Source organism: Haliotis rufescens, unplaced genomic scaffold, assembly GCF_023055435.1.
Source record: "Haliotis rufescens isolate VD_foot unplaced genomic scaffold, xgHalRufe1.0.p SCAF_13, whole genome shotgun sequence".
NCBI lineage: Eukaryota > Metazoa > Mollusca > Gastropoda > Lepetellida > Haliotidae > Haliotis > Haliotis rufescens.
The window spans coordinates 14,322,500-14,349,685 of NW_025963813.1; the positions used below are offsets into that span (position 1 = coordinate 14,322,500).

At 41.4% G+C, this 27,186-nt stretch overlaps 1 protein-coding gene across 1 annotated transcript in view; it reads right to left on the reverse strand.

Moving 5' to 3' along the window:
* LOC124111176 overlaps window positions 1-27,186 on the reverse strand; it is a 187,156-nt gene that overhangs the window by 76,268 nt on the left and 83,702 nt on the right. The window contains exons 57-79 of the mRNA XM_048394836.1: window positions 26,624-26,794; window positions 25,339-25,548; window positions 24,085-24,127; window positions 22,852-23,015; window positions 21,579-21,752; window positions 20,882-21,091; window positions 19,675-19,717; window positions 18,728-18,888; window positions 17,441-17,614; window positions 16,809-17,027; window positions 14,790-14,832; window positions 14,500-14,660; window positions 13,081-13,260; window positions 10,810-11,016; window positions 10,073-10,115; window positions 8,949-9,109; window positions 7,802-7,858; window positions 6,696-6,905; window positions 4,827-5,046; window positions 3,480-3,582; window positions 2,476-2,632; window positions 1,004-1,230; window positions 107-269 (exon numbers count right to left, since the gene is read on the reverse strand). Coding sequence (XP_048250793.1) covers window positions 107-269; window positions 1,004-1,230; window positions 2,476-2,632; window positions 3,480-3,582; window positions 4,827-5,046; window positions 6,696-6,905; window positions 7,802-7,858; window positions 8,949-9,109; window positions 10,073-10,115; window positions 10,810-11,016; window positions 13,081-13,260; window positions 14,500-14,660; window positions 14,790-14,832; window positions 16,809-17,027; window positions 17,441-17,614; window positions 18,728-18,888; window positions 19,675-19,717; window positions 20,882-21,091; window positions 21,579-21,752; window positions 22,852-23,015; window positions 24,085-24,127; window positions 25,339-25,548; window positions 26,624-26,794 — 3,501 coding nt within the window. The remainder of the gene's footprint in view (window positions 1-106; window positions 270-1,003; window positions 1,231-2,475; window positions 2,633-3,479; window positions 3,583-4,826; window positions 5,047-6,695; window positions 6,906-7,801; window positions 7,859-8,948; window positions 9,110-10,072; window positions 10,116-10,809; window positions 11,017-13,080; window positions 13,261-14,499; window positions 14,661-14,789; window positions 14,833-16,808; window positions 17,028-17,440; window positions 17,615-18,727; window positions 18,889-19,674; window positions 19,718-20,881; window positions 21,092-21,578; window positions 21,753-22,851; window positions 23,016-24,084; window positions 24,128-25,338; window positions 25,549-26,623; window positions 26,795-27,186) is intronic.

Sequence of the window (27,186 nt, forward strand, 5' to 3'; positions counted from 1 at the left end):
TAAATAAGTTGATGGTAAATTTATTTCGGGAGTGCAAAGTGGGAAAACAGAACTATTTCCCAGGGATTTATAAACAACAGAATTTCTGCAAATATTCACAACTTACCAAACGTCATCGGCACCAGACCACCAACTAAGAAGAATTGTTCATATTCAAAGAACATGACGCTGATCCTGGGGAAGCCGAAGCTGCCCTGGAGAGTTAGGTCAAAGGATTTGAAGGCTTCGCCCGCTTCACCGTTAATAATTGCATTCAGAATTTCCGAATACTGCAATAAAACATTGCTCAAATGAATGAATGAATGAATGAATGAATGAATGAATGAGGTTTGCAAAGAGGTGAGCATATCCTGCCACTCCGATAGCACCTGTCACAAACACATGCAAAGGCAAGTCAATTGTTCAACTGAAATCCAAGCATCATGTTGAACCAGTGAGAGTAAAAGTTAATATTCATTACCAATATGACCCAAAATAATTTACACCAATCAAACAACTGCTCATTGTTTGCAATAATAAAGAAATAATGGCAAGTGGTTGGCAAATATATTGATAACAAGTCTTATAAACACTAAGCGGCGTATTCCTTATCTTGTTAAGGCTTAAAAAAAAAAGAATTGGTTCTCAGGCAATGTTTTTTGAAAATATAGCGCGGGCGGGCTGTGCCTTTTCTTTTTTTTTGGTTGTTCAAACTAGTATGTAACTAATAAACAGTTGTGTAATCAATAAACAATTGTGTACAATCAACCTGGGAAAGGGCCTCCCTACATAAATGTATTCAGTGATGGGTAAAATACTGGAATACAGTATTTGACTACCGTTGGAATATTTAAGGGCTTTTGGGTTTTGGTTTTAAAAATGGAAATAAAAACGAAATGTGCGGCAAACCTTATGATGATGCGGGCGGTGCCTGAGAACCAAGACTATTATTTTTATTAGCCTAAATGGTATATTATTTGTACATTTACAAGATTATTAAAAATTGATTACTGTTGAATCTTACCAGTGCTAGTGCCAAGTCTCTGAGTTTTCTGGTCAGCTGAAGGGCCTGTTCAGGGTCGATATTCTTCGTGTCAAACATTGCAATGACCTGACCAATGGTCATATTGGCCAGTTTAGCACCCAGTAGCTTGACCCCTGATCCAGTGAGACCTTTCCCTACTGTGAAGGCCTGTCCTACTCTACCTGCTATGTCCTTTGCATTGCCAAGAATCTGCATTATCTTCTCGCCTGTAATACAACATTATTCATTATCTTTATTGGTTTCATGTTTTAGTTATCGAAGCAGTTAATCTAAATCTAAACAGACAATTTTTTGCCAAGCAGAATAATAGATAGAATTAAAGGAAATCAAGGAAATCAAAAGAAGTGATGATGCTGGTAAAATAATTTGCTTTTGACTTGCTACATAAAGGGCAAGTAAGGCGAAAAAGATTACTGTGATTTTGGACCGAATGTCATTTTCCCCGGATACATTTAGTCAATTTCCGACAGAGAAACATTCATAATATTTGTAGAAAGTATTTAAATGTCCAAGTGAATGATAAAATCACACACTCAGTAATTGGCTTCAAAACCAAACCTATTTGGGGGCATGGCCTAAACCTAAAGGCACAGCGGTGACAACTATTTTCATTGGCTGATATGTTTGTCGCTTTTATCTATCTTGTGAAGCTTAGCCGTTATACATATACTGTTTCTGCTATTTCTGCTAATCCTACAAAAAAAGCAAAACATTGCATACATTGTTGAATGTGTGAAGCGACCTTTTATCTTGACACTGTGAATAATTAAAATAACAACTAACAATTGGTAACTAGCATTTTATCATTAACATCCTGTTCGGGTAATAAAACACCCTCTGCTCTCGGCCCTATTCCACACAACAAATGCCTGTCAGGGGTTAGTCGTCTGAGGAAACAACTGAAGGCATCTTCAGTGTTGTTACTGAGGTGACATAAGTTGTGGACATGGTAATCAAATGGATGAGCTGACAGAAAAATGTATTAAATAATCCAAGGCAGAAGCAGGCAGACTGAGGATTCCTTGAAATTGACCATCGTGTCAAACACGGGGTACCCGTTTTAACCCCAGTTAGGGGAATCCCCTCACTGGCAGAAATTTTGTTTGGTGATGATTTTTTTTTTTTTTATCATCTGTTTTACACACCTTCCATTTTTAATTTTGGTCAAGCATTTGTAATTACAAAAACACCAAAGAATTAAAATCTGCAAAGTTGTATTGTATTACCTGCCCTTTAAACTTAAATCAAAATATATTAAGGAACAAATCATCTTTCAGATCTTAAATTCTACCCCAACGTCCTGACTGGCCCCTAGCTGTTTGGCGAGATACAAATTGATTACATCTTTGGACATGTCAATTTAATCAGATGTGGCTTTTAGTAAAAAGGGAACCTGGGGGTCTTTTGTTTTAGAATAAACAATTAATACTGGAAGAAGATGAAGATTTTACCTCCTTCCATGTTGACAGTGACATCGCCGTTGGCAACCTCCCCAGAGTACAGCAGAGTGCCTGGGTTAGAGGAACCCATCTCTTTCAGCGCGGTCTTGGTGTTGGTGGCGGCACCATCCGTGTCTTGGTACTGGAGGTTCATGGAGGTGTCAGCTTCCTGTAGATCAAGGTTGTATTAGAGACTGGACCAGACAATCCAGTGATTTATATCATGAGCATCGATCCACCCAATTGGGATCGATGACATGCATCAACCAAGTCAGTGAGCCTGACCACCCGATCCTGTGAGTCGCCTCTTACGACAAGCATTGTCGCCTTTTACAGCAAGCATGGGTTGCTGAAGACCTATTCTACCCCGGATCTTCACGGGCCGGCATAATCAGAGGCTGAGGTCATCTGTGTAGCTGATCATTATCAAAAGTCATTGCTGCCTCTGTTGAGGCAAGATATTTTGTACTCATTGTGTTTCATGATACCAGTTTTCAATCCAGTATTACTTCACACAAATAATGATAAATAAGACATATGGCTCTATCATGAGTGTGTAGGATTTTACATAGCTTTAGTAATAGTCAGCCACATCATGATGGGGGGGACCCGAAATAGGCTTCACACATTGTACCCATTAGGAATCGAACCCGGGTTTTTCAGCATGGCATGATAATGACAGACTAGGTAAACCCTTCACCCAATGATTCAACATACATACTATATATATAGAATTATTTATAATGAACAAAAAAAGTTAGGGATCAGGATTATTTTGGGGATATTTTTATAAAAAATTGTATGCTCAGTCTTCACTTATTCATGATCCCTAACTTTTTTTGTTCAGGGTGAAGGACATCAAGGTAGCCCCATGATATCAAACACTAATAAACACTGTCGCTTTTATGTATGGGGATGATGATGATGATGATGATGATGCTGATGTTGTTGATGCTGATGATGGTGATGATGGTGATGCTGCTGCTGCTGCTGCTGCTGATGATGATGATGATTACCTCGAGTTGCTGCAGCTCATCGAAAAGGGCGTAAAGGTCCTCATTGGTTGCATTCCTGTCCAGGGCTTTGTTGAGAAGCTCCCGGGGATCCCGGGAATCTGTTCTGTAGTGGCAAGGTAAGTAATAATTAAGTCAAAACATAATAACGATTCTCTGAACAAAGATCTGAGGACATCCCATATTATGGGTCACGTCAGAATGACCTAATTTATTCATTGGACCAATCAAAGCGTCGCTTACCAGATCTTGAAAGTGACAGTCGGAATGCGTTTTCTAATCATGCAACCTAGAAAACGTTAAAACGGGGTATTCCGAAAGACAGTTACAACCCCTACAATTGATTCCATCAAAATTATCGTCTATCTCTTGCTTCTCTGGGATAAACATTTGAACGGAGGAAGTGTTGCGCTGAACCTGGGAAGCACTGTCATACAATCTTTACATTAGACATTCCGTAATGTTCATTTGTTCAGCATAATTTTCAAGCATAGTCTGAAATGGAAGTCGCCAGGTTGAAACGAGTGCAGTGAGGCTCAAGAAAGCTGCTTTCTAATTGTCGACTTCTTGTTAGTCATTTCAGTTGTCGGTCAATGTTCGCGAAAAGTTGTTCTGACGTAACCCGTAAAGTGGTAGAGTAAAGAAAGTGGTAGAGGGAACAAAGTGGAAGATTAAAGAAAGTGGTAGAGTAGAGAAAGTGGTAGAGTAAACAAAGTGGTAGAGTAGAGAAAGTGGTAGAGGAAACAAAGTGGTAGAGGAAACAAAGTGGTAGAGGAAACAAAGTGGTAGAGTAAAGAAAGTGGAAGAGTAGAGAAAGTGGAAGAGTAGAGAAAGTGGTAGAGGAAACAAAGTGGTAGAGGAAACAAAGTGGAAGAGGAAACAAAGTGGAAGAGGAAACAAAGTGGTAGAGTAAAGAAAGTGGAAGAGGGAACAAAGTGGAAGATTAAAGAAAGTGGTAGAGGAAACAAAGTGGTAGAGTAGAGAAAGTGGTAGAGTAAACAAAGTGGTAGAGTAGAGAAAGTGGTAGAGGAAACAAAGTGGAAGATTAAAGAAAGTGGTAGAGGAAACAAAGTGGAAGAGGAAACAAAGTGGTAGAGTAAAGAAAGTGGAAGAGTAAACAAAGTGGTAGAGTAGAGAAAGTGGTAGAGGAAATAAAGTGGTAGAGGAAACAAAGTGGTTGAGTAAAGAAAGTTGGAGAACAGCTTTACATGATGGTGACATCGGAACCTTGACATCTGATAGGAGTTGATGGTTGAGTGGCTGACAGAACAATGAAAGCTGCTGGTATCTCTAAGGCTTCTGATCACTGGAAGTGTTCTATAACTAGATAATACTAAATCTCAAACTTACATAGCAATCACACTTCTCTTTCTCCTGCTGAGGGGTGCACAGGACGGCATCGGGAATGTCACCTTGTCCATCAGCGTGTAGTAGAAGCAAGTGTCAGTCAACTCATAACCATTGAGGGCGCAGATCTTGACATGGAGGCTCAGCTGGTAAGACGATGGCGTCTTGCTGACCAGGTAGCTGATTGCGATGGCGTTGCCGATTGGTTCTGTGAAGTTCTTGTCTGTGGGGAGGGAGCAGAAGTTGAGTGAGCGAGTTAGATTTGAGTGAGTGAGTGAGTGAGTATGGTTTTTACGCCGCTTTTAGCAATATTCCAGCAATATTACGGCAGGGGACACCAGAAATGGGCTTCACACATTGTGCCCTTGTCAGGAATCGAACCCGGGTCTTTTGCGTGACGAACGAACGGTTTAACCACTAGGCTACCCGACCGCCCCTAAACTGATTGTATCAATTCTATTACTCTGTGTCACGGAGTTAGATTTGAATGATGCATTGTAAGTATTTATTTAATCAAGGTGTGTCACTTTAATAAAGATGGTTTGAAGTAACAGTCTTTTGGTGAAAAGTGAGCACGACAACATGAACACGCAAACCCTTCACAAATATGCAAATCAAACCCAGGATGAGTGGATCGTGAATAGTTGCGGGACAATGCACCAATGTATCTGTGGATCACGATTTTTGACTTCTCGATGCAAGTATCAATCACAGTCACACACTAAGTAAAAAATATTGATGCTTACCTCAAATGATTGCTTTAATAGCTGTAGCAAACACTACTAAATAGTTAAAATGAAAATATTTTCATCCATTGCGCCAGACTTGATACTGCCAACTGTAAAGTCAGTGTGCCAGGTATTTGTCTATCTTGTCTACGAAACAGATGTCTTACGCACCACAAATATGAACATATACAAGTATCATGATACGTATTTGATTGTGAGGAATGTGTCGTCATACGATCTGGATCCATCTTGTCTACGAAACAGATGTCTCATGCACCACAAATATGAACATATGCAAGTATCGTGATACGTATTGGATCATGAGCAATGTGTTCTGATACGATCAGGATCCATCTTGTCTACGAAACAGATGGCTTACGCACCACAAATATGAACACATGCAAGTATTGTGATACGTATCGGATCATGAGCAATGTATTCTGATGCGATCAGGATCCATCTTGTCTACAAAACAGATGGCTTACGCACCACAAATATGAACACATGCAAGTATTGTGATACGTATCGGATCATGAGCAATGTATTCTGATGCGATCAGGATCCATCTTGTCTACGAAACAGATGGCTTACGCACCACAAATATGAACACATGCAAGTATTGTGATACGTATCGGATCATGAGCAATGTATTCTGATGCGATTAGGATCCATCTTGTCTACGAAACAGATGGCTTACGCACCACAAATATGAACACATGCAAGTATTGTGATACGTATCGGATCATGAGCAATGTATTCTGATGCGATCAGGATCCATCTTGTCTATGAAACAGATAGCTTACGCACCACAAATATGAACACATGCAAGTATTGTGATACGTATCGGATCATGAGCAATGTATTCTGATGCGATCAGGATCCATCTTGTCTACGAAACAGATGGCTTACGCACCACAAATATGAACACATGCAAGTATCGTGATACGCATCTGATCGTGAGGAATATGTCGTGATATGAACCGGATCGCACCGTTGGTGTATCGCCCCACCCTATCCTGAAACAACTCAGTGACATAAGTCTGCACCGTTAACTTCAGCGTATTAAACAATGTGGGTACATCATAGACTTCTTTGTTCAAACCTATAATAAGGCAATAATGATGGACTGAAACGTTTAACCTACCGTATGTAATAGCATTGAGGTTCTTGGTGTACTGTTTATTCTCTATATGGTAGCGGAGCTGGTCACTGCAGTGGTCGGCCATGATGCCAGCTGAAACGGAGTAGATGCCGAGGTACTTGAGGTCGATGTCCACGCAACAGGTCACACCCATGCAGTTGTCCGTCAGCTGGCAGGTATTGGCGATGGATGCAGGCAGGTTGACACTGCAGCCTGCAAGACAAGTGTATGCTGCTGTTCAAAATACACGTGGAGAGATTCACAAAATAATTACACGACGTGAATTCTTCTTTTACATGTTTCAGCTTTATCTTTCTATATGTGCAACTGTACACTAGTGAATCTCACTGTTATACAGTGATATCTGTTTATGTGTTTGGAGATATTTTACCTGGGCCATTGTTTTAGTATTAACCCAATCTAAATCCAGTTTTTTTGAAATTCCACTTTTTATATATCCAAGGTGTCAGCCACCAAGTGGACACATGTGTTGATCCTGATGCAAGTGAACCAGATTTTGAGCCATGTGAATTGACTTTGTGAACCAGACCAGACTTGTTTCGACTGTTATTAAACGTACCAAAGAACCAAGCAACACTCACCATATATATCATTGCCTGATGTACAGGAAACTGAAAACTTATTTCAACTTGGAACGTTTTTTGGTTTCATGGTTAAAAACACTGGGTCTGATGTTTGTATGTTTGACATTTTTTCAATTCTGACACATCCCTTTTCCCAAAGCCCAGACCGCCTCCTTTGTCTACTGTATAGAGCAGCTGCAACAGAGCTCCAGATAATTTTTTGAGCAAGTACTAGTCCGGACTGATGCCGATTTATAGTGCTAGCACACTGAGATACCATGTCGCAGTTTAACTTGAATACCCCACTCAGACACAGTATACTGACTCTGAGCTGACCAGTCCTTGTTTTAGCCCCTTAATGCAGAGCACCAGACAGGGTAACAACAAGTACCATCTTTAAACGTCTTTTGGTATGACGCGGCCGGGATCGAAATCCGGACCTTCCGCTCTCCGGGCAGACGCTCTACCACTAGACCACGGAGGCGGACCCCATGTAAATGACCAATATTAAAAGGCGCCACCTACCTGCAGGAGCAGCTGGTCTGGTACAAGGTTCCGACTTCCAAAAGTCGAATGACACACCTGCAAGAAGATGTCCATCAACATTATACATGGACCTATGTGTGATGAGTGAGTTTATATAGGTTTGTGCCACGTTCAAATAAAGCTCTGTAAAAATGCAAAGATTTCGGATATATTATACAAACAGTATGATTATTTCGTTATTCAAAACATGACATATCTAATATTATTCAAACTCTTTATAAGTAAGTAATACAAGACAAAACATCAGTTATTTGTTGGCAATGGGAAACATACGAATGAATAAGATTTGACTGCTACCTTTGATGGCATACATGTTCCATGTTTCTTAAGAAAATGCTTGTAAGTCACTGTATGATATTTAGCGTTCCAATTACCGTATTCCACTTAATAAGCGCCCCGCTCTAATAAGCGCCCACGGCGGTTTTTGCTAATATATTGGCAAGTGAACAATCCCAATTAGCACCCCGATCGATCCGAATGATCAATGTTCACAAGACTTATTTATTCGCGTACAATACGCACACGTGTGTTATATGCACCCTTAATTATGGGCAATTAAATTGTAGAAAAATATATGTCGTACATACATATTTCAGGCTGTCAGCATAAACCACGAAATTTATCTTTCAACTCTGTGTTTTTTTCACCAAAATAATATTCCAATAAGTGCCCCCTATTTCTAATTTTGAGAGCGCCCTGGGCGCTTATTATGTCGAATACGGTATTCATTCAGCCATGGTATTTTTTCACCAAAATAATATTCTAATAAGAGATTTACTTCTAATTTTGAGAGCGCCCTGGGCGCTTATTACGTCGAATCCGGTATCCTGTATCTCATTTGACAGAGGGGCTAGGGTGGCCCAGTCGTCTAAGGTGCCGCAATTCGAATCCCGATTCGCCCCGATTATGTTTCTAGGTTTGTCAGCACCATACCCGTGCTCGTGGGTTTCACCGAAGTGGTAAACGTCTGAGACCTGCATCACTTGGGGCTTTCCTCACACATTAAGCTGACACGCCATGACAGGACTGGAATACTGTTAAAAGTGGCGTTAAACACAACTCACTGATTCACTCATTGGAAGAGAATTTTGACATTTTGTATTGTGGTACCAGGGTCCCAGCTTACCTTTGAAGGGGACAGGCAGACTTGGGTCACAAGGGGCGTACACGATCTCAGACTGGGAGAAGACGGGCACCTCCAGCAGACAGGAGTTGTCTTCAAAACACACCTTGATGCTCAGGTCAACCACCAGCTTCTTGGAGGCGGCAACATGGTCGATCTTGTAGCTAAAAAAACAAGCAACATGTTACATAAAAGCGTTCTACCTTAATCACGTCAATATAATTAAAAGACAGTAATTAATGGTGACAACAATTGTGAACTGATACCAGAAATCCTTCTAATTCCATTAATTCTTGAAGAATTTACTTCAATATTTTTGGCGTTTATGGAGGTATAAATGTAAAAACTGGTGTGCAAACTGTAAATCCGTGTGCGTGCCATTTTTTAAAGTTTTATGTCTCAATAAACACAAAAAATATTGAGGTCAATTCTTATAAATAAATATAGTCAACAATAATGACTTTCCAGGCTTAAAAATCAACATACTCTAAACTGTAGATAACAGTACGAAATCAGTGACATCGATCAGCGCAATTATCTGCCCTGCCCATACTATTATCAGCCAATCAAGAAACAGTTGTTTCTAATGTGGCATGGCTTAATTCTGGGGGGGTTTATGGAAATATAAACGCAAAAAATATTGCTTGGTTAGCCAATCAAATGCTATGGAATTGCTTGCAATTCATTTAAAACCAAATACACAATGGAGTGAGTGAAAGAGTATGGTTTTACGCCGCTTTTAGCAATATTCCAGCAATATCACGGCCGGGGACACCAGAAATGGGCTTCACATATTGTACCCATGTCAGGACGTGACGAGCGAACGCTTTAACCACCAGGCTACCCGACCGCCCCAACACACAATGGAGGATGTAGTGGTAAATATCCTATACGTAAAAGAGAGTTATGAATTTCTTTGAAACACGAACACTTTACACCTCCCTTAAACTGATCAGACAATACAGGACTTTCCATGAGTTGTTGTGATTTACAATGGCGATTTATAGGCAATGAATCCAACAATTCTTTTTTCATTTTCAGGAGTCAAGGGTTAATCCGTTCAGTTCGCAGAGTGAGTGTACGTAATTCATATAACTGCTCAGCACAAATAATTGAATCGTACTCACCTAATTCTTGTCATTGATCCGAGAATAAAGTCCCCAGCAACACCTGAGAAGTACAATATTACATTGAGACAAATGACAATAGGGTAATGCTCCAGTGTTAAACATGCACTCGGCTCAGGGTAATTCCCAAAATGACATGGATATTTCTAAAAGAAGTTCTCAATCAAATCTCTTCGTAAAAATGAACAATAAAAAATATTTATAATATTTGATGCACAAGTTTTGTTTGTTTGTTTGTTTGTTTGTTTGTTGTTTAACGCCGCACTCAGCAATATTCCAGCTACATGATGGCGGTCTGTAAAATAATCAAGTCTGGACCAGACAATCCATGCAATTGAGATCGATGACATGCATCAACCAAGTCAGTGGGCCTGACCACCCGATCCCGTTAGTCGCCTTTTACGACAAGCATAGATGCCTTTTACGGCAAGTATGGATTGCTGAAGACCTATTCTACCCCGGAATCTTCACAGGTCTACGCACAAGTACATATACGCACACATAGACCAATTTAAGTGAGTGAGTGTGCCGCTTTTAGCAATATTCCAGCAATATCATGGCGGGGGACACCAGAAATGGGCTTCACACAATGTACCCATGTCAGGAATTGAACCCTTCGCCATGTCAAGCAAACGCTTTAACCACTAGGCTACCCGACTGCCCCCCACCAACTTAAGTAAATTTACATCAAATTAATGTACACATATTTTCATCACAAAAACTACTGATCGACTCACCCCAGGTGTACTGCAACAGGGACAACTTGTAGGACAATTTCTCGATGCTCATCGTAATCTCCAGGGCACAGATATCCACATCAAACTTGGCCTGGATGGTTCTCTTTATAAGAGGGACATTCACACAACAGTCCAACGCCGAACAGCTGGCTGCCAGGTGGCACTTCACAGAGTTCGGCAGGGTGGGGACTGTCAGGCTGCTGCATGCTGGGATAACATTGACAGAGTGATCAAGAATTTCAAAGCTCCTCCACCCCATTAAAATCAGATCTTAGTTCTCGCTATTGCTAAACAAAGATCTGAGGACATCCCATTACGGGTCACGCCAGAACGACCTTTCATCCAACCAATCAGAGCGTCGCTTACCAAATCATGAAAGTGACAGTCGGAATGTGCTTTCTAACCATGCAACCACGATATATTTAACACGGGGTATTCCTAAACGACAGTTACGGGTTTTATGATTATATCCATAAAATCTAGACCATCTATAAGTCATTCCAGAATGTTCTTCTTATCAGTTTTAAAACTTTTAATCGAGAATACGTCAAAATATGTTTGGAAGCGTTGTCGCCAGTTTGAAACTAGTGTCGTAAAGCTCGAGAAAGCTGCCTTCTGATTGGCAAATGTTGATTACTTGTCAGTCATTTCATTGGTCGGACAAAATTCGCGAAAGGTCATTCTAACATGACCTGTAATGGGATGTCCTCAGATCTTTGTTTAGCGGTAGCGAAAACTAAGATCTGATTTAATGAGATTGAAGCTCCTCTTAATGGTATTAGCATGAAACATTAACACTACAGCACTGCCCTCAGTGAAGGAAGGAAGACAATATTCCAGCACTATAACGGTGGGGACACCAGAAACCAGGGCTTACCACAGAATAAATTCTATAATCTTAAGGCAATCTCACAGCCCCATCATGCCCTAAACTGTGTTATATTTATCAATAATATGATTATTAACTGGATATAATTAGGCTAAAAAAACAAAAAAGTCTTGTTTCTCAGGCACCGCCAGCATCATAAAGTTTGCGTCATGTTTCATTTTTTTTTAAAAACAAACCAAATCCTTAAATATTCCAAGAACAACTGTAGTCAAATACTGTATTTCAGTATTTTACTCATCAAGGAATATATTTAGGGAGGACCTTTCACAGGTTGATTGTACACAACTGTTTATTTGGAACAACAACCAGAAAATAAAAAATAAGCACTGCCCGCCTGCACTATATTTTCAAAAGCCATGCCTGGGAACCGATTCTTTTATTTTTTAAGCCTTATCTTTTCAATTTTTATTAATTTTTTTTGTTGGTATATTATGGAAGATGTAAATGATTTATTGTATGTGACTGTACTGTTCAGATGAGCCAAGAATATGGCAATCACAGAATTGTATCTATATGTATAAAAACTACTTTCATGTTTGTTACTAGGGCTGGGACGAGTCCAAATTTACTACCCGGGTACCCACCCCCCTTTTACCCGACCCTACCCAGGTACCCTCTGTGGGTCTCAGGAGATGTCTCAAAATGTCTGATTGGGAACATTTTTAGCATAGCCCTGGCAAAACGTATTTACATACAGGTATTAAACAATCTGTTCATTCATACAATGAAGTTGAATTAAGTTATATCTTTATTCAACCATATAAAAAATCAGAAGGAATGGGTGCATAGTTAGAAAGAAATGTGAACATTAGTGACTTGTAGTGTAACCATAGTTCTAGATAATTTTTGTCATTATAAAATATATCACGTGACTAACCACGGGTCCGGGTAGTCCTGTGGGTACCCAGGTCCTACTCAGTACCAACCCGACCCGGGCACCCGAGTTACCCGTCCCAGCCCTATTTGTTACATATACTATATTTTAGAACCTTAATTTCAGTCAGTATACCAATATGACCAGCATGAACATTTTTGTAGTCATGGTGTCTTTAATGATAAGTAAGTGAGTGAGTATGGTTTTATGCTGCTTTTACCAATATTCCAGCCATACCACAGAGGGGACACCAGAAACTTTAATAATTAATGGTTACAGTTATGGGTTAACTATAAATCCAAAATGAAATATTCAACAACATCTTAATAATAAAGATATTGTTGACATTATTTGATTAATAGTTATTGTGGAAATGAGAAATTTGGACCTACCCAATCTATAATTTTAGGTTCTCGATTAGAAATACTCCATCCTCGTTCTGCTTCATTATGAGGACTGTTAAAACTCTTGAGATGAAAATACATCATTGACAAATGACCAATCTTACCCTTGTTCCAGTTGTGGATGTTGGATGGAGAGTAAGGACTGGCCCCCTGGTCGCATGACGAGGCCAGGAAGTACTGGGACACGCCCAGGTCATCCAGGAGCTGGGACACCAGGCTGTCGGTCAGCGACGACACAGCCGAGGACAGGCCTTTACCCACTGACCACGACGACAGTGAAAACTCTGGAACACAGAGCCCTCCTTTCATTGAAGGACGAGTCATGTTAGGGGACTTTTACACCCCTTAAACCCACAATAAAAAATGAACAATCCTTTCAAAAAACGTTAAGAAATTTATCAGACGTGTTTCATTACATTCTTGCATGCTATGAAACCTTAAAACAACGGCAATTATGCTGTTAAGAATACTTTCTCTTATCTTACCGTGGCAAGGGAATTAACTGTCTGTAAAAGTGCAGTTTGCACCCTTGCCGAACTAGACTGAAATTGCTGAGTTCTGCGTAGTCCAATCAAAATCATGCAACAAACTTGACATCCGGTTCGTAAACAACATGGATTTCAACGTGCAAATTTTGATCGACTGCAGGATTTGCAAAGCAATACAGGGTGTCGACAGATACTTTCCAAGTCTTTTCATGTTTTTAATCAAGGTGCTCAAATGATCTGATGCACTTCACGAAGCAAGACACGTTTTAATACGATATATATCTTGATTTTTGATCCGATCGTCCCGACTGGGCTCTGCCATTTTGTTTGAAGCATATGCAAGTGACATGAGAGGTGGAATCTGGGACATAGAAGGGACGTAACTCGTAATAGCCACTGGTGACACTATGATCGAGTCACAAAATTCAAGTGTAGTTCGGCAAGGGTGGAAACTGGACTTTTGTAGTCAGTTAACACCCTCATGACTTTCTCTTTATCGGGGAGAAAAATTTTTCTAAGGCACCGGAGACAGTTGCATCCCAATGGCTGTGCTATTATTGGCAGGTTATGGGCTTAAATCTTGGTCCTTGATCTGCCAGCATCATACCCATTGTCTACACCGCCTCCAGGGTCTAGAGGTAGAGCATCCGCCCGGAGAGCGGAAGGTTTGGGGTTCGATCCCCGGCCGCGTCATACCAAAAGACGTTAAAAGATGGTACTTGGTGTAACCCTGTCTGGCACTCGGCATTAAGGGGCTAAAACAAGGACTGGTCAGTATACTGTGTCTGAGTGAGGTATTCATGTTAAACTGCGGCATGGTATCTCAGTGAGCTAGCACTATAAGTTGGCATCAGTCCGGACTAGTACAAGCAGCCACACATACACATGCATGCACGTTGCTATATAAGTGCAATAATCTTGCGACGTTTAACCCAATTTCACCTCACCTCACCAAGTCTACAGCCCAACCAACTAAAACACAATTAAACCCACTCACACACAAACATTCATGACAGACAAATGTGGACGACTCACTCCTCGCCTGCAGCATGCCCTTCCAGTCACACAGAGGCTGCGGAATTCTGGCCTTGTTGAGGAGCTGCTGTGTGAAGAGGCAGTCGCTCTCCTTCAGACAGACACTGGCAGTAGCGGACACCTCGAGTTTACGCTCAGCTGGCAGCTTGTTGATCGTGTAGCTGGAGAACAGAATCATTTATTGTCAGCATAGCATTTCTGCGTGTGTCTGTGACATTGTAAAACTAGGGAGTTTTGAAAATCAAATTAATAATTATTAAAATAAACAAGTAAATTATGCCCCGACTTACTCGATTCTGAAGACTCCCTTGATGTAAAAGTGATCTGGTGTACCTGTAAACACGAAAATAAAGAAGAGCTTTATCCTCATCACATACTTAAGGGACAGTTTTAATGCATATTCCTCTGAAACTGGTAATGCAGAAATGCTTATATCCTAAAAAAGTTCCCCTGATTCTGACGGTCAAATTTCCCAGAACATACGAGGTCAATTCTAGTTGGTTGGTTGGTTGGTTTGTTGTTTAACGCCGCATTCCTCAACATTCCAGCTATATGACAGCGGTCTGTAAATAATCAAGTCTGGACCAGACAATCAAGTGATTGATATCATGAGCATCCATCCACCCAATTGGGATTGATGACATGCATCAACCAAGTCAGCGAACCTGACCACCCGATCCCGTTAGTCGCCTTTTACGACAAGCATAGTCGCCTTTTACGGCAAGTATGGGTTGCTGAAGACCTATTCTACCCCGGCGTCTTCACGGGCCTATAAAGCGGATGGAGCCCATGTGGAACTATCAAGGGCAGAAACCACCATCAATCTCATAAAAATTAGGTCTTAGTTCTCGCTTCCGCTAAACAAAGATCTGAGGACATCCCATTATGGGTCACGTCAGAACGACCTTGCACGAACTTTGACCGATCAATAGAATGACTGACAAGACGTCGACATTAGCCAATCGGAAGGCAGCTTTCTAGTGCTTTACGGCACTAATTTCAAATTGGCGACTACACTTCGAAACAAATTCTCGATAAAAAATACGAAACAAAAGAACATTCTGGAATGGCTAATAGATGGTCTAGATTGTATGGATTCAGTCGTAAAGCCCGTAACTATCGTTTGGAATACCCCGTGTTTAGAAATCACATTCCGATCTGGTAAGCGACGCTCTGATTGGTCTGATGAAAGGCGTTCTAACGTGACCCCTAATGGCATGTCCTCAGATCTTTCTTTTGTGGTAGCGAGAACTAAGACCTGATTTTAATGAGATTGCAATAATCATAAACCTCCTATGAAATGAAATCAGAATTTCTATTGAGCAGCTAGTTGCCAGACTCCTATATGAAACGTTTATTCCTGGAGTAGTATAGGTAATGGGGGTTCTGCCGCAACATTTATTCCTGGTGTTATACATCAATGATTGTTCAAGTTACAGTCAGGTCAGGCCACAAAGTTTAAATTTTTACCAAGTAGCCATATGGCTACAAGTATTTTTTTCCAGGTAGCCAGTGGTAAAATCAAGAAGTCAAGCCAATATTGTATATAGCCAAAAGCATTTGAAATTATCTTTCATCAAATAACTATTATAATAGCACTAGTGTTGGAATTGTATATTAGTGGAAACTGTACTTGATTTTTGTTATTTGTGACTCAAACAATAATGCAATTTATGTTACTAGATTATTTAGGTATACTTTGCTTATCCAATAAGCACTATCAACTGAAATAAAATACAAATTACATTAATATTTATGTTTTTCTGTTCATTATCGACTATAGGAGGTATTATACGTGAGTACAATTATTAGCAGACATGTTTTCCACAATCAGCTGTTATTTATTTTTGTGTATTCAAGTGTGAAGCAATAGAATTTAGTCGCCACAAGATATTTTTCAATGTAGTCATTTGGCTAGCTCTGAATTTTAGACAGTAGACAAATTAAAATTGAGGTCGAATTGGCGACCATTTTAGTCGATACTTTGAGGCCTGTAGGTTAATATTTTTGGAAAGAGAATTTAAGATGTGAGTAATTTCCATACACCTTTCTTAAAACTATTTTTATGTCAGACACAATGAGATATGAACTACAATCTATGACATTCTCACATCTTGCATTTGACTGGTTAAATTTACAAGTGCCGAATGAAACATTTTGAATACTAGGTCACTGTCAAAGATAGACAGAGTATTATTATATTCATATATTTTCCTATAATTAGCATTACTGGAACAGTATTGCGGCAAGAGCTACCAAAAGGATGGACCAATTATTGAGATTCAAACCCGTGTATTCAGCATTCTTACCCCATGTGTAGTTAAACAACATTCGCTTGTAGACAAAGTTCTCCACGCCCACCGTCAGTTGATAGGTGCACATGTCCACTGTCAGGAAGATGTTGAAGGAACGTGACAGGAAGTCGATAGTGATGCAGCAGTCGATGGCGGTACAGATGTCAGACACGTGACATGCCACAGCATTAGGAAGATCAGGGAGGAAGGTATCCAGCCCAGGAATGGGACACTCTGAAGTAAGAGCAACATCATCAGTGATGATACAAATAGATGAACAACCTGTGAAGATCCGGGGTAGAATAGGTCTTCAGCAACCCATGCTTGCCGTTAGCCACACTCAGCAATATTCCAGCTATATGACGGTGGTCTGTAAATAATCGTGTCTGATTCATCGGTTGTTATGGGGCTGTAACATTGAGAGACATCTACCGTTCCTCCAGCCCTTGACAGCCATATGACAGAGACCTGTTGGTTTTTACAGTTATATCGAAATTCATCAGTTGCTATGGGGCTGTAACATTGAGAGAAACCAACCATTCCTCCAGCCCTTGACAGCCATATGACAGAGACCTGTTGTTTTTTTTTAATCAATTATATTGAAATTCATCGGTTGCTATGGGGCTGTAACATTGAGAGACACCTACCATTCCTCCAGCCCTTGACAGCCGGGAGGTATGTATTGGACGTGGAGTCACACTGTGGAGACCTGAGATAGGAGCCGACACCAAGCTGCTCCAGCAGCTGAGACGAGATGGCCGACGACAACTTGGACGCATCGGTAACCTTCAGATCTTCCAGGAAGTTATCCAGAGAGAAGTCTGTGGAAAAATATGATTGTTTCATATACATTTAACCGAACCAGGGAATGGTCAAAGACACTACAACATGCTCTTGAAAGTAAGAGTTCCTTTTCAGAAAGCCAGTTGCTATGGTTACAGTCCCAATGCTTTGGTGCATGCCATTCATGTCAGAATCTTTAACCAAGGTCACTACAGATATATATCTTCAAGGTCAACATACACTGGCTCTCACACTGGTTGTTTGTTTGTTGTTTAACGCCGCACTCAGCAATATTCCAGCTGTATGATGGCGGTCTGTAAATAATCAAGTCTAGTCCAGATAATCCAGTGATTGATATCATGAGCATCGATCTACACAATTGAGATATGATGACATGCATCAACCAAGTCAGCGAGCCTGACCACCCGATCCCGCTAGTCGCCTCTTACGACAAGCAAAGTCGCCTTTTACAGCAAGCATGGTTGCTCCATTAATTTTGCAACACAATGGCCTCTCAGTAAGGATAAGATATATGGATGAACAACTTCTTTATTACAATAAGGAGCGAATAAAAAATTTAATAAAATAAGAAGAATATTCTGGAATGGCTTACAGATGGCCTAGATTGTATGGATATAATCATAAAATCAGTAACTGTCTTTCGGAATACCCCGTGTTTAATATATCGTGGTTGCATGATTAGAAAAAACATTCCGACTGTCACTTTCATGATCTGGTAAGCGATGCTCTGATTGGTTGAATGAAAGGTCGTTCTGACGTGACCCGTAAGAGGATGTCCTCAGATCTTTGTCTAGCGATAGTGAAAACTAAAATCTGATTTTAATGAGATTGGTGCTGAATGCCTTTCAAAGAAATCACAAAGATGTCATCGACAGAGCAGACTCGACACTTAATGAGGGAATGAGTAATGTTGTTAAATGCCGCAGTCAGCAATTCTCTAGCTTTATCTTAGCAGCCTGTAAATAATGAAGTCTGCCAGCTAAACCAGGGACTGAAAGCGTGACAAGCTACACCATCAGGGGCAAGATGACACGCGATAACAGAGTCAGCCACCCTGAACACCGGATCCATTTTTGCATAACGATTAATGACACCCATTCCTGGAACAATTCTTAAATTCTCTGACCCACCTTTCAGGGCAACAGTACTGTCCCAGTCACACAGGAGCTTGGGGATTTTGACGTCCTTCAACACGGGGAAGGACAGCAGACACGAGTCTTCCTCAAAACACACGCTGACATTCAGATTGATGAGGAACTTCTTCTCCCCAAACAGCTCGTCTATCATGAAACTGATGGAAGAGATTCGAGATAAGAAATAATGATAACTTTTCATTTAAATTTTGAGAATGAGTCGATGGGATTTCGAGCTGGAAATCGTATCACAGCTTTAACCTCAAAAGAGGTATGTATCAGAGGAAGCAAAGTTGTGACTGAAAGTGTGCTGAGCACTGGTGGATCGGAAGGTGCGCATCCACGTTATTTTCAGACACCTTATATTTCAAATGCACCTTTTGGGACTTAGGATTAATGTGCATCCTCCTTTGGAAAACTCTGGATCCACCTCTGAGGAAAGTCATTCTGCTGCAACTACATCAAGATGCAGTGACAAACATCCACAGCTTGCAAACTAAACCCATTCAGGAACTATACTCATAGCCAACTAATACCCAATATCATTGGTCAGTTACAAACTTATTGTGTGTTTGTTCGTTTTTTAACGCCGCACTCAGCAATATTCCAGCTTTATGATCGTGGTCTGTAAATAATCGTGTCTGGACCAGACAATCCAGTGATTCACATCATAAGCATCAATCCACACAATAGGGATCGATGACATGCATCAACCAAGTCAGCGATCCTGACCACCCGATCCCGTTAGTCGCCTTTTACGACAAGCATAGTCACCTTTAACGGCAAGCATGGGTTACTGAAGACCTAAGACGGGTCTACAAACTCATTGGGTGTTCTGACATGGGAGGCCCAAGGGACTGCATTGTATAGTTCCTTAATCAATCTTAACAGTATTAACAGACTGTTAAACTTATAGTTATTTTGAAAAAAATATATATACTCACTCAGCACGAATGACACCTTTCAAAGTGAAGTGTTCTATCTGACCTGGAAAGCATTGAAGAGGATAATATATATACATGTATTCATTCAGCCACACAACCACAATGGAGCTGCAGTGTAAGTTAGTGTGATCCTACTTCAGCATCAGGGAAGTACGCAACAATTTGAAAACAGCTCTGATCTCCTTTTTATCAAATCAAGACCTTAGTGGAATCCTCACAATGCTAAGATGCCCAACTAATGCAAATGGAATTACCATTCCAAGCTTCACTTCAGGCTCTCCTCCCACTTACCCCATCTGTACGTGAAGAGGGCCCTGCTTCACTTCAGGCTATCCTCCCACTTACCCCATCTGTATGTGAAGAGGGCCCTGCTTCACTTCAGGCTCTCCTCCCACTTACCCCATCTGTACGTGAAGAGGGCCCTGCTTCACTTCAGGCTATCCTCCCACTTACCCCATCTGTACGTGAAGAGGGCCCAGCTTCACTTCAGGCTATCCTCCCACTTACCCCATCTGTACGTGAAGAGGGCCCTGCTTCACTTCAGGCTATCCTCCCACTTACCCCATCTGTACGTGAAGAGGGCCCTGCTTCACTTCAGGCTCTCCTCCCACTTACCCCATCCGACGTGAAGAGGGCCCTGCTTCACTTCAGGCTATCCTCCCACTTACCCCATCCGACGTGAAGAGGGCCCTGCTTCACTTCAGGCTCTCCTCCCACTTACCCCATCTGTACGTGAAGAGGGCCCTGCTTCACTTCAGGCTCTCCTCCCACTTACCCCATCTGTACGTGAAGAGGGCCCTGCTTCACTTCAGGCTATCCTCCCACTTACCCCATCTGTACGTGAAGAGGGCCCTGCTTCACTTCAGGCTATCCTCCCACTTACCCCATCTGTACGTGAAGAGGGCCCTGCTTCACTTCAGGCTCTCCTCCCACTTACCCCATCTGTACGTGAAGAGGGCCCAGCTTCACTTCAGGCTCTCCTCCCACTTACCCCATCTGTACGTGAAGAGGGCCCTGCTTCACTTCAGGCTCTCCTCCCACTTACCCCATCTGTACGTGAAGAGGGCCCTGCTTCACTTCAGGCTCTCCTCCCACTTACCCCATCTGTACGTGAAGAGGGCCCTGCTTCACTTCAGGCTATCCTCCCACTTACCCCATCTGTACGTGAAGAGGGCCCTGCTTCACTTCAGGCTCTCCTCCCACTTACCCCATCTGTACGTGAAGAGGGCCCTGGTGAACACCAGCTTCTCAATGCCCATGGTAAATGTGTAGGTGCAGGGGTCAATGCCAATCTTGACGTTGAAGGATCTCCCAATGAAGCCCACGAATATACAACACTCTACAGTGCCACAGGGGTCAGACAGGTGACAGGTCACTCCAGACGGCAGGGATGGCAGGGTCAAGCTGGCCGGACAATCTGTAACGGTGCATGGTCAGAGAAAACATAGCCATGGTCTCGTCCACAGGACTAGCAAACATATACCAATTAAAGCAACAAAAATCTTTCCATAATTATACAAAATCTCTGGTAAAAGCAATGCCAATTGTAAGATTCTGTCTTTTTCATAAACATATATTTTTGAATCATCATCAAATAGTGACAATACCAAGTGTTTGTGAAAATAATGGCTAAAAGGAAAAAATTGCTTTTTTACAGTTGTTAAAAAACAATACATCATTGATAAAAAAAAGGATTCCATACACAAGAAAGAATTACCTACATCTACAACCAATATCCAGCACCACCTTCTGGACAGTCAGTACTAGGTGAGTGAGTATTGTTATACGCTGCTATTAGCAATATTCCTGCAATATCATGGGCAGGGGACACCAGAAGTGGGCTTGACACATTGTACCCATGGGGGGATTTTCCCAGGGGTGTAAGTGCAAACATAGCTCCTTACCCTTCTTCCATCCTCCCACAGCTCCAGCATACGGCGCCGCGTCCCTCTGACACTGAGGATCCTTCAGGTACTCCGTGATCTGCAGTTCATCCAGGAGCTTGGACAGAAGGACGCCGGTCACTTGTGCACCAACAGCAGACCCCCTCTCCGCCAACCATGTCTTCAGAGAAAAGCCTACAGACAACAGGAACAGTAGGTTGGTCCATACTGATTTAGGATATTGATATCCAGATTACACTTTGGGAAACGTTTATCAATGTATTAGCTTAGTTAGATGTTTGTTGTTTTCCTTCTCATAAATAACAAACTGAAGACTGTGCTCTGCATGACAATTAGAGGCACAATTCATTATAGCTCTGTATTGGTAAAATATTTGTATTACAATTTATAGCGCTACAGGCATCATTACTGCAATACTTATTGCGATGTATTGGGAGCTGCGGTGTTTGACAGTGATTGACGCTGATTGTACATGCAGATCTTATTTTCTACAATCTGAAGTAAATATTACAATATAGGAGTCAGCATGGCCAGGCGCCATCATTTTGTAGTCATGGATACAAGGGAGATAACAAAGAGAAAAATCAATTCCTCGTTTCCGTCTTTTTTCAATCAATTTCGAGGGGAAACATCATTTGTGAATGAGATTCTGTGTAGATTTTAGGCAAACGGTTCAAATTTAATTATAATGAATTTTTTTAATAGAATTTTTCCCCATATACCAGTACACAGAAATATTATTGCAATGTATATTGTTTGAAAAGCGTATTGATGTATGTCGGTATACCAGTAATACCATGATGTCCTGTATATTTGCAAGCCTTTTAGGTTAAACGATCGAAACTTGTTATATAATGTTTACCCAACATACTGGAACATAGAAATAATATTGAACTACATATCGTTTGAAAAAAGTATTGCAGTATACCAGTATACCTATACGCCATGCAGCCCTACTCCTCGTTATCAACACCAACTCTTGAAACCCGTGGAAATTCCGGATAAGAAAATATTTCCCCAGCAACCTATTGTAGACGTATGAGGACACCAAATGGATCAGGTGGTCAGACTCTATGCCTTGGTTGACGCATGTCATCGCATCCCGAATGCGTAGATCAATGCTCATGTTGTCGATCAATTGGTTGTCTGGTCCAGACTCGATTGTTTACAGATCCCTGCTATATACACGTAGCAGGGATAATGCTGTGTGCAGCCTTACACAACAAGCAAACAAACAACTCATGACTGCATGTCACAAGAAAACAGTGCCTACCTCGCAGAGACAGCTTGTCTTCCCAGTTGCAGAGGATCTTGGGAAATTTGGCCTCGGTGATGATGGGAACAGACAACAGACATGTGGACTCCGCCTCAAAGCACAGGGACACGTTCAGACTGACCAGGAACTTCCGCTCTCCCTTTAAGTCGTCGATCTTAAATCTGAAAAATGCCCAGGAGTGCTATACAACGTGAAGAGAGGAATGCTTTACAATGTGAAGAGAGTATAGTGAGTTGGGTTTAACGCCAGATAAAACAGTATTTCAGTCATATCAAGGCAAGACAGTTGATGTGGCAGGAAAACCAAAAGTGAAGATGATGATGATGAAGATCACTTTGATGAAATCCACGAACACAATATGGTGCTGACAATGATCAGGGCCCCACGAGACACAGGATCATGCACATGTAAGGGACGCAACTCTTCATAGCAAATTACATCACCTTAGACAATCAGGCCACTTGTGCCCCAGAAGAATGAATATTCTTGTATCTTGTATATTAAGTTATATTTCAATTATTTAATGGGCAATATTATATACAGTAGAACATGGATATAACAAACTGCAAGGGACAAGAGAAATCAGTTTGTTATATCCGTTGTTCGTTATGTACGTTTTCGCTTGGAAACGTCCGCCATCTTGGATTAAACAAAACACAATACATGTAATTGTAGCAATGACTTGTAAAGGAGATAAATCTGGGATTTTTATATACATTTGTTCGCTATATCCGTGATCGTTATATCCGTGTTCTACTGTAAATACATTTTTTGAATTTATTCCCCAAATGTGTACACAAGGGGCATTGAAAAATTCCATGCATCTGGTAGGAGTGAGTGAGTGAGTGAGTTGGGTTTAACGCCGTTTTAACATTATTCCTATATCTCATGGCATATCAGCTTAATGTGGGAGGAAAGCCTGAAGTGATGCAGGTCTCAGACGTTTACCACTTCGGTGAAACACACGAGCACGGGTATGGTGCAGACAAACCTAGAAACATAATCAGGGTGAACCAGGATTCTAACCCACAATCATAGGTTTCTGGCGTGCCCAAGGGACGCAAATCTGCACACCGCCTTAGACAACTGGGCCACCGTTGCCCCCGCATCTGGTAGGATGCTACTTCTCTGTTAGCAAGAGGATGCCACATAGTTGATATCATTTAACGATATGGTTTGTTCAACATGTACCTCATTCATTCACAAACAATAGCAAATTAAAAAACTTACTCAATCCGTACCACTCCATTTAAATTAAACTGTTCCCATTCACCTGAAACAAAAACAAACAATAAACCATGCCTGCAAACTAAAAGACGGATATCGTGTGGAATTACAAATCGTCAAAGATTCTTGTACACGTATATATTCTACGCCCTGAACTATGTGTCCAGAAGGTGGGATCGGGACTACCAGAGTTCCACTGTATACAAGTGTGTAATAGTGTAATTGCCACTGGTGTCATTACTGATTATCTGTGATGCAATTGTAGCAGGGCGTTGAGTCATCCCACAGATGACATCCTTACCTTGTCAGCTTGCTGACGGGGTTAACCTCTTTGGTCATGTGGATAAGGCGTCCGACCTCTGATCAGAAGGTCCGTGGTTTGAATCCTATCACAGGACTCAGAAACTTTATGGCCGCTACATTGGCGCCCGACCGGGCTGAGCACATTCATATTAAATTTGAGCAAAATAAGCCTCAGTACCCTACTATGTGGCCCCGGGACGTGCCTTCTGTTGACAGGGGAGTATGTAGCAGGGCGTGGAGTCGTCCCACAGATGACATCCTTACCTTGTCAGCTTGCTGACGGGGTTAACCTCTTTGGTCATGTGGACAAGACGTCCGACCTCGGATCAGAAGGTCAGTGGTTCGAATCCCATCACGGGACTCGGAAATTTTATGGCCGCGACATTGGCGCCCAACGTGGGGCTGAGCACGTTCATATTAAATTTGAGCAAAATAAGCCTCAGTACCCTACTATGCGGCCCGGGACGTGCCTTCTGTTGACAGGGGAGTATGAAGCAGGGCGTGGAGTCATCCCACAGATGACATCCTTACCTTGTCAGCCTGCTGACAGGGTTAACCTCTTTGGTCATGTGGACAAGGCGTCCGACCTCTGATCAGAAGGTCTGTGGTTTGAATCCCATCACGGGACTCGGAAATTTTATGGCCGCGACACAATAATATAACTTTTTCCTCTATTTTTCCTTTTCTGCCCAATGGAATGCCTCAGCAGATAATCTTTAATGATTATATTTTAAGAGGAAGGGGTATGGCAAAATCCTTCTCACGTGAGTTTGTGTTTATTGCAGCTATTCCCAAACTCTTGAATTTTGACTTCATTACATTAATGGTGGGAGACTACTGAAAGAAATTAGAATTTCTCACTCAGTTATAAGATGAAAGTCACAACATACAATTTAGCAATTTGGCTGCCAACAGAGCTGGAAAGCCATTTCACAACCTTCACGATATACATACCCCACTTGTAGTTAAAGAGAGCTGTCTTGAAGACCAGGTTCTCTATGCCAACCGTGAGGACATAGTCACACGTGTTCAACAGTATCTTGGCGTTGAAGGACATCCCAATGCCGGCAGCAGTCACACAACAGTCCAGCCCCGTGCAGTAGTCGGGGATGTGGCACGACAGGGAGTCAGGCAGGCTCGGGAGGGTCAGGTTCCGGGGGCAAGCTGCGGAAGTTGGGGGTCAGATATAAAATACGGCACACCAGTATGTGGGCGAGGAATAATATATAGGCCCGAAATAAATGTCAGATTTTATGGCCACAAAAAAGCTGAAATATTATAATGAAAGATACCAGTAATGTTCATATGACTGATGACTTTCCATTATCATGTAATATTTTGCCAATATTTCTACAATCATTTCTTATATATGATTGAGCTGGTAAGAGCTGGTGAGCTTATAAGGTCCTTATCATACCTCATACTTTATCTAGACTATATTTTATACCTGCATATGGACACGTATTATGCCTCAAAGTGAGATTGACCAATCAGAGAGCAGAACTACAAACCCCATATAAGCCTGTATACCGAATAAAGATACCAAATAGTGTAAACTTTTCGGCATAATTAATTCATTATGGTGTCTTTAGTTGACGCATATGGTGTCATACAAGGTTAGAAGAAAAATATTTGAATAACATGACACCGTCTATGGCTACTCAAGACACCATAACTAATAGTATCTTGCCGCAGCTGTTTCGAAAAAACAACTGTGTATTTTCTTACAACCTCAAGAAGTCACTGATTACAACTGAAATTAAGGCCAGACTTGTAAACAAATTGGTTTACAAATCTGCCAACTCCAAAAAATTGAAAAGTGAAAAAAATAATTAAAGAAAAGCAGAAATGATAGTAAAGAACTAATTTACCGTCCCTATCAATATACATAAATTATTTCAAATTTGATGTAATAAGCGCCCATGGCAATATTTCCTACTACATACTGTATATTGGCTAGTGAACAATCCCAATTAGCACCCCTTCCGATTGATCAATGTACACAAGAATTATTTATTCGTGTGTGATACGCACTCGTGTGTTAAATGCACCCTTAATTATGGGCAATTAAAATTTCAGGCTGTCAGCATAAACCACAAAATTTATGATCTTTCAACTCTGTTTTTTCACCAAAATAATATTGTAACAAGCGCCCCTGGGTGCTTATTACGTCAAATATGGTACTACAATAAATAATGTTAATATGTATCTAAATACTCCACCTAGTTTATCCACCTACCCATATTCCATCCGTTACTGTCTGCCTTGTATATCCCAGCCTGTTTGTTACACATGGGCTCCAGGAGGTACTGCGAGATACCCAGGGCCTCAGCTAGCTGGGACCTCAACAGGGAGGTCAGTGACCCCATGCCAATATTCTGTTGACTCAGCCAGTTACCGAGAGAGAAACCTAGAGATGCATCACAGACTAGTTTTAACACTGAGAGATACATGGCAATGGACATATTGATCACACAACAGTGATAGCTTGTTACAACACCCTTCTGACCCGTGAAGATGCGGGGTAGAATAGGTCTTCAGCAACCCATGCTTGCTGTAAAAGGTGACTATGCTTGTCGTAAGAAGTGACTAATGGGATCGGGTGGTCAGGCTCGCTGACTTGGTCGATGCATGTCATCGATCCCAATTCATGGATTGATGCTCATGATGCCAATCACTGGATTGTCTGGTCAAGACTTGATTATATACAGACCGCGATCAAATAGCTGGAATATTGCTGAGTGCGGCGTTAAACAACAAACAAACAAACAATGAGTTTGTAACTGACCAATGAGATTGTGT